This window comes from Onthophagus taurus, chromosome 7 (genome assembly GCF_036711975.1).
Source record: "Onthophagus taurus isolate NC chromosome 7, IU_Otau_3.0, whole genome shotgun sequence".
NCBI lineage: Eukaryota > Metazoa > Arthropoda > Insecta > Coleoptera > Scarabaeidae > Onthophagus > Onthophagus taurus.
In genome coordinates this window covers 40,784,275-40,794,485 of record NC_091972.1, presented here as the reverse complement: position 1 = coordinate 40,794,485, position 10,211 = coordinate 40,784,275, and the positions used below count along the sequence as shown (strand labels likewise).

General features: G+C 32.7%; 1 protein-coding gene, 1 long non-coding RNA gene and 1 other non-coding gene across 3 annotated transcripts; 1 reads left to right on the top strand and 2 right to left on the bottom strand.

Moving 5' to 3' along the window:
• Positions 1–69: 69 nt before the first annotated feature.
• Positions 70–1,008, bottom strand: LOC111420265 (uncharacterized). The gene is made up of 3 exons (XR_011641265.1): positions 832–1,008; positions 590–755; positions 70–520 (listed from the first exon to the last, which is right to left on the bottom strand). It is a non-coding gene; the product is annotated as an uncharacterized lncRNA (long non-coding RNA).
• Positions 1,009–1,387: 379 nt separating this feature from the next.
• Positions 1,388–1,460, bottom strand: TRNAA-AGC (transfer RNA alanine (anticodon AGC)). The gene has a single exon. It is a non-coding gene; the product is annotated as a tRNA-Ala (tRNA).
• A 5,027-nt stretch (positions 1,461–6,487) lies between these two features.
• On the top strand, positions 6,488–8,336 carry LOC111420021 (probable cytochrome P450 6a13). The gene is made up of 2 exons (XM_023052927.2): positions 6,488–8,008; positions 8,073–8,336. Exons 1-2 carry the CDS (start codon positions 6,673–6,675, stop codon positions 8,231–8,233), a joined length of 1,497 nt encoding a protein of 498 aa, XP_022908695.2. The 5' UTR covers positions 6,488–6,672; the 3' UTR covers positions 8,234–8,336.
• The last annotated feature ends 1,875 nt before the right edge of the window (positions 8,337–10,211 follow it).

Below are 10,211 nucleotides of genomic sequence, written 5' to 3'. Positions count from 1 at the left end.
TACCAATTATAATTAATACCAGTAAATATTTTTATCCCAAAGTATTAATATCAAAAAAACAAATAAGTATTACATTTATTTCAAATTAGTTTATTTATTTTTTACGGTACATTCAATACTAGTATCGAAAATAAATTAATTGTAAATACTTATCCTTTTCTACCTCGTCAGAATTAATCTTCTATACATTTCCACACCAATCTGGTACGAGTAATTCAAAGTTTTCATTACATTGAGAGATCTTACTTTGAAATTCGTTAACGTCCGCTTTCATTTCAGTTCGAATTTTCGATAAACAGTTCAAAAAATCGTTTTCGTTCGTTTTACACTTGCAATCGATTAGCTGGTCCATGTATTTACAATAAAGCTCTTTTCTATAATCCCATATTGTGTCTTTTAAATTGTTCGAGAGTAGATTAGGACAGGATGTGTCAAATGTTAACACTTCCAAAGATTCCATGAAATTATAAAAATTCGTTCTGTAGTCATCGGGTTCAGTAAAATGATTACAAGAAAGCACCTACAAAGAATATAAAATTATATGATTATTTCTCGATTTGAATTAACGTAACTTGAAATAAATACTTGCCGATTTGATTGTAAACGTCAAAAGTATCGGTATGGTTGTTATTGCGTTCATTGTATCTATGATACTAAAGCAAATATCGAAGTAATAAACTCTTATCTACCTACCTACTATTTTAACGTTTTTTCAGATAACATTCATTTGAACTGTTTGCGCCATAGGTATGTATCTGAAACAAATAAAAATAATAAGATGCCGGATCTAAGATTAGATAATGAAATAAATAATTTAAGAATTCTTTTTACCTCTTAATATATCACTTTAAGAACCACAAATAGTATCAGTAAATTACAATTTCTCACAGTTACACACCGATAGAATAGCTGTTCAGTGGTTTTTATCAAAGTACTTACTCATATTCTGCATTTCGTATCAATTTACCGTTTTATTACTATTGTTACGTTTCTCGGGAGTTCTATAAATCTGAATAACACTCTTGGTTTATTTATTTAAAATAACTTCAATTTATTTTAATGGGTTAGTTTATGGTATAGTTAATCAATTTCAAAAATACAAATTTTTTCTAGTTGGAAAATGATGGATTAGCCTGAAGTTTTTAATCGTAATTATACTGATCGATGGATCTCAAGGCCGATGGTAATCCGATTTCCTGTTCTGCCAGATCACCAGATTTATATCGTCTAGATATTTTTTGTGGGGTATTCTTATAGATAAAATATACGACTCTGTAAAAGTTACAGAATTTGGAAATGATAAACATTCTTCTATCCAAACAACCTTGCGATTGCAACATTACATGACAATTTCAGGAAAAATAATTTTTTATTGAAAAATAAGAGTTGGAGGCGCCGGGCATCGATCCCGGTACCTCTCGCATGCTAAGCGAGCGCTCTACCATCTGAGCTACGCCCCCCTCGTTAGGCTAAGAAAAAAATGTTCAACTCCAAACCTCTTATGATCTACTTTTAATGTGTAGAAATTTTATTGAATGTATTAAGCAACCAATCATATACATTTCAATAGTAGTTGACATAAATTTGGAAATTGAACACTTATTATTTGATTTAAAAGAGGGGGCGTAACTCATTGTCAGACGGTAGAGCGCTCGCTTAGCATAGGGGAGGTACAGTTCTGTTCAGATATAATGCGAAAAGAGCCGCTTCTAGAGGCATAAAATTGTACTAGAAACGACCTACGTTCACGAGGCATTCAATCCAGGTTTTACCCAAGGTTTATATATAAGAGGTTGTCTAGATTCGTACGCAACCATACTGCGCATTACGTCACATGTGGAAAATAATACCGCCAAGTAATTCAAATTAAACAAATGCATGGAGTACCACATGGCCATAAGGTTGCGTGCGCAATCCGTGATCGCTTACGTCACGAAACACTTCTGCTCTTGCCCCTCGCCCACAAACTAAATCAAAGTATTGCAGCATAGGTACTTAGACAACCTTTAATATATAAACCTTGGGTTTTACCTGCTCTGTAGTGTTGTAAAAGTTCCGAACAGGCTAGCGGGGTGATGTGATTTATGGCCAAGATGACTGAATCACAAAGAAAAATTAAGAATAATTTGTAACGGTTTTATTTGAAATAATTTGAAAACGCGAAATTTTTTTGGAAAAAAGTTATTTATTTTGAATATGTTTGAAGGGTTACATATAGATGAGGGGTTAAATTTTCTTAAATTTTCGGATCGTGGTTTTTTGGCGGAACGGGTTTGACGCGGCGGGCCGTTCTTGAAAACGTAGAGATTTTGGAGAAGTGGTTGAAGCGTTGAGCTAGCGACGAGGGTTTAAATTTTATTAACATCCGCGTGCGTTTTTTTTACGTTGAGACCAAATTAAGGGTTTAGTAGTTCCCTCCGAAGTTATTTTGGGATTGTGGGTCTCATAGTGAATTTTTTCGACGATTAATTCTTGTTGGTTTTTGCAAATTTTCGTCGGTACTCCTTTGGGAGGATTTTTCAAACCACGTTTTGCGTTTTTACGCGTGCTTCTAATAAATTTTCGTGCGTGAAGTGAGACGCTTCTTGTATTGGATATTTATTTTTGGTCTAAATTTTACCGTCTACGACCTGTCGATTTCGGTCCGTCAATCCAACAGGCGAACATCGTTAAAAACCGTCGTTCCCAAGATTGTATGACTTTTCCGGATAAAAAAAATTATCATCGGGAAAGTAAAATTTTCAGCGTGTGCAGAATTTTCAAGGTCAGATTACTTAATTTTCTCGTTCTCGGAACATTCGTCGAGTCGTCTTTTTCGTAACCTGTTAACAAACAAAAAAAGCGTGTTTTTCAAATATATGAACGCTATATATATTTTGAGAAAAATATTGAATTAAATATATAATTTAATATAATAAAGTTTGAGATAAAAAAAAAAAAAAAAGGAAAAAATATATAAAAAAAAAAAAAATAGAACAGTTTATTGTTACTTACCTAGAATTATGTTTGATATTTTTATACTTACCTGAAATAATTGGTTATTTATTATTATTTGGTTTAGTTTATTTTTAGTTCATTTTCTTATTTTTTTTTGTTTTTGTAAGATCACAGTTAACTCGAGTAAACTTTGGTTAAATTAAATTTTTGTTTCTTATAGTTTTTGAATGATTATTATTATAATTGATTTATTTATTTTTTTTTACTTGCACGAAAAGTTACTTTATTTTTTTTTTAAATTCTTTTAATAGAGTATTATTATTATTATTGTCCGTTTTGTTTTCTTTGATTTTCGCCATTCACTTTCACTTCAGAGTGGGTCCTGTTGTGATTGGCATTGAGACAAGGAATACTATCGTAGATCCACTGGCGCCCTATAAAAAAAAAGAAATCCACCCCTTCTCTACTGAGATTGCCGGCACCTTGTTTTTCGTGGCGTTTTGTTTTGAGTTTTTGATTATTAATTTTTTTTTGTACGCTACAATAAGTACGAAGGCTTTCACGGCCGGTGTGAATTAAACTAAAATTAGAACTAACACTAGAAACTTTCGGGTTTTGCCGTGCGTCTTTTAATAAAAGGTTTGACGTGTCACTTCGAACCAGTTTCTGAAGAAGGTTGCAACATGGCATCCGAAACGTCAAACCTTTTATTAAAAGACGCACGGCAAAACCCGAAAGTTTCTAGTGTTAGTTCTAGTTTTAGTTCTAATTTTAGTTTAAAAATTAAGAAAATAAATAAGTATAAGCAATCACAATAAGTAGTTGCGAATCGGAAAGTTGGTATATTTATTGAACTGTTTTTCCATCAAAACCCATAGATTTTCGATTGGGTTAAGATCAGGTGACCGCGCTGGCCAGGGTATTCGCCTAATCTCATTATGATCGTCAAACCAATCATGAATAATTCTTGAAGAATGGACGGGTGAATTGTCTTGGACAATCGTGATGATCCCTTCTGGATACAAGGTTTTTACTGATGATATCAAAAATATATCGAATTAAATCCTTGATGATTGTGGACGTTGTAAATGGATTGGCGGTGACGTATTCCCCTTCGTTGAGCATTATTAAGAATAAGTCTTAGGCCTGATCTAGATGTTATAAGGCCAACTTTCCCATTTTCTTCAAATCTTACTGATAAACCTACACGTTCGGCAATTTCCCGTTTATCTATTCCTTCTTGATGAAGTACAATAATTGCTCGCCTCGTAGTCAAACCTGACTCTCGTTGACCAGGAACACGACGCATTGTATTTAGGAAAACGGACAAATTGCATTCACGTAATTTTGATATTGAATAATTATATTTAAAATTTGAAGGAGAGTTTCATAAAGCTTTATTTATAAGTTTTATATTATATTAATTATATTACTGAGATTTTTATCTGACGTTTTATTTATAGAAATACACTAAAATCATTTATTAGAGGAACATATAAGAAATCGTGTATTTGTTGTTCTTAAAAATATCAAAAAAGATTTGAAATAAAATAAAATCAACACATTTAAAAAAAGGGTGATCCATTCTTCGGCCCACATCAAACTGGGACGATTTTACCTGGGTTAAGGAAGAGGGTAACTTCCTTTAGTCTCAGAAATCGAATTGAATAGAAACAAAAGATGTCTCCGTCTTCTTCCAGTACCAAGGTCATGTCGGAGCTAACAGCGGACGATCCGCATTAAATCTGAACAGAGCTGTACAAGAATCGATGCCCGGCTCTTCCAAAAGCTATTTTTGTATTAGTTTATTTTTGGTGTTCTTTTAATTCTAATTTAAGATATGTGAATCCTAGTGTACAACAATCTAGTGTTTCATTTAAAGTTTTGATACCTATTTATTACATAAAAAAGCTATCGAGATTCTTTTTGAGCACGAGAAGATTTCTTGTGTGTTTAGTGCCCGATATCGTTGTTTACAGATAGGTATAGTTTACCCATTGATAATTTTTTTATATTAATTATTTTTAGCGTAGAGTGTTGTACACTTTCTCGTATTTTTATATAATTCTGAAAAATTAATAAAATTTACACAATTTGCCACTATAATTTGAATTTCAACACACAACGATACAAATACGATTTAGATTATAATCATGTTAATTTGGCTATTTTTGATTCTATTATCATCGTTTTCCATCTCTTTATTTAATATAATCATGTTGTTTGTTATTTAAGTAACTATGTATAACAAAATATCAAAAGCACTTGCCGTCCTCCAACATTACTTTCCACTCTGCTCTACCGCCACTACGCTATTGAGTATTGAACTAGTCGAGCATAGAACAACCTCGTGTTAAATCAACTATTTAGCGTGTTTGTGAAAAATGAAGTGGTCTGAGACAGAAACTATTAAATTAGTAGAATAATAATAAATAATAAAAGTAATAAATTGTACGGTGAATATGAATGCCTACGGAATATAACAAGCATTGATTATAAAAATGAAACTCAACGAACATCTGCGTATAAACCCCAAAACATGTAATAATAGCTGAAATGGGCAACGAGCACTTTGGTGTTGCTGAATTAAAACAAAAAATAAAGACCCTTAGATACACATATAACCAAGAACGTTTGAAAATCAGCAAATCAAATAAATCTGGAGCTGGTGTAACCGCCAAATCATAAAGTTAAAGCCCATCAAATCGATCACAACCGACAGATAAAAATATTCCAACGGATAAAAGAAACAACAGCTACGTGAGAACTTTACAGAACTTCGTAACGCCATGGAATACTGTGCTTTTGGTACATTTATGAACTTACCACTGCAACAGTCCATCATGGCACATAATGAAGTATCGTTTACACTCGTGTTCAGAAATGGCTTCTTCACCTCATTTTTCAACGTCATCTTTAGTATAGTCTATCAAGTCCTCAAGTTATCAAATCAGTCACTTCCTCATAAACATTAGGACACATCAGACACTTTCGTTCTACGCAGATCGTCCAGTTTCTGTACAGTCGCGCTACTCAAATGGCCCCCAAGGTGTCTTTCAAGAACATATTGAGAAGTTGCCTCAAGATATTTTAACGCAAGCTTGGAGCTATGCGTAATTGCTTTATTTATATTAACACTATCATAGGTTTTGTTTGTTAATATTATGGCAATAATAAATAATACCTTAATGACATTATCGAGGTTTTCGTATATCGCATCGCATATTTCTAGAAAAAAATTTGCAATTGCTGTTTTAGATACTCTGAACAAATACCGATATCGTTAACTTTTATTTGGTACATTAATTACAAAATAAAATCGACGATTTAGGGTGTGGGAATGTTCATTTGTAAGTTGATGATTCGTTTTGTTTTTATAATTTATTTTGTTTTGCAATATTAATTAACGATAGAATATTATATGTATGAATAACACAAAACAAAGTTCTTTATTATTTGTATCGTGGATGAATATGCATAAATAAATAGGTATATCAAAACCATAACCGTATGCAACCACAATCGCAGAATCTATTTTCTTTGTTGTTGATAGAGAGAAGCAACTCCATTAAACATCCGTTGTTAGTATGTACTGAACTCCTCTCTGTTTGTTATACGCGGTTATACGTTAGTTAGTGCTCGCGAGTTCACCTTCGGCAGCAAAAATAAGTGGTCTCTCACTAGTTGTGACCTTCATACATTAAGATCGGTCAATAATTGGGATCGTAATTAAAAATGTCTTTGGATCTTTCGGCGATTCTTTCCATTTGGAACTTTGTTTTGGGGTTTATTGTCTTCGTGTATCTTTTTTATAAGTACAAATTTACTCAATGGAACTCGAAAAACATCCCTACTTTATCGCCTTCAATTCCTTTTGGTAACATGCAAAATCCACTAACGCGTAAAACAACTACATACGAACATTTAAAATCGATCTACGATCACATGAAAGCTCGCGGTGCCAAACATTTGGGAATTTACAGTTACTTTAATATGGTTTATGTCCCGATCGATTTAGAAATAGTAAAAAAAGTTATGACAACTGACTTTCAGCATTTTGTCGATCGCGGAGTTTATTTTAATGAAAAAGATGACCCGTTAAGCGCGCATTTAGTAAATATTGAAGGCGATAAATGGAGGAAATTACGGACAAAGTTGACGCCCACTTTTACCAGCGGAAAAATGAGAAATATGTTTATAATTTTAACGAAATGCGGCGAACAAATGTTAGACGCTCTAAACGAAACGAAAGAAGTTGATATCAAAGAAATTTTAGGCTGTTTTACGACGGACGTGATAGGAAATTGCGCATTTGGCCTAGAATTAAACTCTTTTGCAGAGGATAAAAACGATTTTCGAGATTTCGGTAAGAAAGCGATGAAGCCAAATTTGATGGGAATATTAAAATTAATTTTTTGTATGACTTTTCAAAAATTATCGTTGGCTTTACGATTGCGGATCTTAGATAAAGAAGTCTCGAATTTTTTTATGAATGCCGTTGCAAGTACGATTACGTACAGAGAAGAGAATAACATTCAAAGAAACGATTTTCTACAACTGTTAATTGAATTAAAAAATACCAACGACATTAACAACCGGTTAACGTTACAAGAGATTTCCGCTCAATGTTTTGTCTTTTTTCTTGCCGGGTTTGAAACGAGTTCAACGGCGATGACATTCTGCCTTTACGAATTGGCCAAGAATCAAGATGTTCAGAACAAAGTTCGAGATGAAATTGTTAAAACTATTCAAAATCACAATGGTATTTTAACTTACGATGGCTTGTCTGAAATGAAGTATTTACAGCAGGTTTTAAATGAAACTTTAAGAATGTATCCTTCCGTTCCGTTCGTTGCAAGAAAATGTACGATGGATTATTCGTTACCTATATCTGGAAAATTGATGAAAAAAGGTACAAGAGTTTTCATTCCAATTTACGCCATCCATCATGACGAAGATATCTACGAAAATCCGCAGGTTTTTGACCCGGAAAGATTTTCCGACGAGAATAAAACCAAAAGACATCCGTACTCATTTTTACCGTTCGGGGAAGGACCCAGAAACTGTATAGGTCATTAAAAAATAACTTACATATTTAAAAATTGTTATAACAAAAGGATTTTATTAACTTTTAGGTTCCCGATTTGGATTGATGCAAAGCAAAGTCGGATTGGTATTACTTCTGCAAAAGTATCGATTTGAGCCCAGTTCCAAAACTGAAAAAATTACGTTTAATCCCAATGGAATTTTAATGGATACTAAGGAAACCATCTGGTTAACAATTAAGAAATTATAGCTTATTGTATGCTAGATGTTTGTTTTGGTATTTATTGTGTTGTTATTATTGGTAAAAACATAAATTAAATCTCAATTAAAGAAAAAGAACTCCTTTTTTCAAAGTTTAGCTTTTCCTTTTTTAAGATAGGTATTTCCAAAAATATATTGATTAATTGTAAAATTTTATCAATTGAAAATAATGGTTGCTAATCGCGTAATGGTTGGTTAAAAAGGGACGTATGCGACATTAGAAAAAACAAAGTTCATAAACGGATGGCATACGTCACCGAAAAGTTTTCGGTTAAATGCTGTACTAAACAAGATCTTACACGAAAGTAAGTTCGAAAGTGTTGTCGAAAAAGTTTTGTATTATTTCAATAAATCTCTATTTGAAACATTCTTCGCTACGAATCACAACTTTTATTGTTTCTTCTTGCATAAACGAAATTATTAAGTATTAATTTTGTCTTTTAATTATGATCAGAGCGATGTGCGCCTCTAATAAAACAAGTTTGTGTTTATACAACCAAATTGACGTACGAACGAATTCTACAATTAATTGCTCTTTGTAGTTTTGCTGTTTCGATCATATCAAGTAAGGCATTTAAATTAAGACGATGTAATAAGTCTTAAATCATCAATTTTATTCAAGTATTTTTCAGATAAAACTTTCATCGTATGAAGGGGAATAGTATTCTGATGGTCTTCATTGTATTTTAGAAAAGCCATGCCATTAAAGTTTTACACGTTTTCAAAATGACTGAAAACCGATCGAAAATAATTTAATTCTTTTGTTTCTGCTTGAAATGCCCGTTCTGCAAAGGTTTTGGGATCAGAATTTTACGACTTATTAAAAATTATCAATTTGGCCAGACAAGAAATATCATAGCCAATCGTTATTCGGGAGTAGTTTTTCCCCCACATGATCCCCAAATGACGTATATTTTTCTTTGCATACTATGTCTTTTACTGCTAGCTATTCGCTTAGCAATTTTATCGAGAACTTGATCTGCTTTAGTTAAGTTTTTTTTAACAGAGTCGCCTGATAATCGTTTTCATTGAAACTTATTGAGTCATCATTTTTACTTACTTGAAATTTAAAAAAATGATTTATTGTAAAACAAGTATTGCTTTTTTTAATTGCAATTAATAATATGTCATCTATTTAGACTCCAAAGACCCAAGAAAAATGGAAGGATTACATAGCTGGGTACAAGAGTTTGAAAGCCAGTGGAATTTTCCTGTTACTGTGTCAGTGTGATTGACGAAAAACATATCATAATTATTCCATTTCACGGAAATGGATTTTTCTTCTGGAATTATATCCGTTTTGCAATTGCAATTAACTTACAATTGTATAGGATAGCAATAGTTGTTCTAACTTGTTGTGTGTTCATAATTTTTGCAAGGACAATTATTTATTAATAAAATTATTTATATCCATTCTATTTATCAGAAGATGAACCATTACAACTTAAATAAAATTAAGGTGTAATTCAAGCTCTCAAGCCAAATTAGTAAGGGAAATGTAAGTACGTACAACACTTCAACGGCTAAGGGTACGTTTATGTTGGAGCTGCGATAAATGATGACAGCAGCGCATAACTCATTTCTATGAATTAGTACCTATGTATACAGGTGTCCGGTATCTTCCGCATCAGAGCATTATACGGCTGTAGGTTACATTATTCTGAAGCGATCTTTCTAATAAATTTTTTTCGAAATGTTTATAATAACCGCACGGGAACTATTTAAAGTCATCCGTTATTGTCCAATAGCGGACGACTTTGATTCACCCAAAAAGTTTATTTCTCTTCCCGTGTCGAATCTATTTGTAAGTACACGTGAGAAACGTGTTTCGATCGGCGCGGCGGTCCGACCGACGGTTGGGCCGATTACCTGAATCTGATTTACGATTTGCCATTGGACGTCGAAAAACAGTTCCCGTGCGGTTATTATAAACATTTCGAAAAAAAATTTATTAGAAAGATCGCTTC

Coding starts and splice junctions, on each gene's coding strand:
- LOC111420021 (XM_023052927.2), top strand. CDS start 6,673: ATGTCTTTGGATCTTTCGGCGATTCTTTCCATTTGGAACTTTGTTTTG. Junction 8,009..8,072: donor AGGACCCAGAAACTGTATAG/GTCATTAAAAAA, acceptor ATTAACTTTTAG/GTTCCCGATTTGGATTGATG.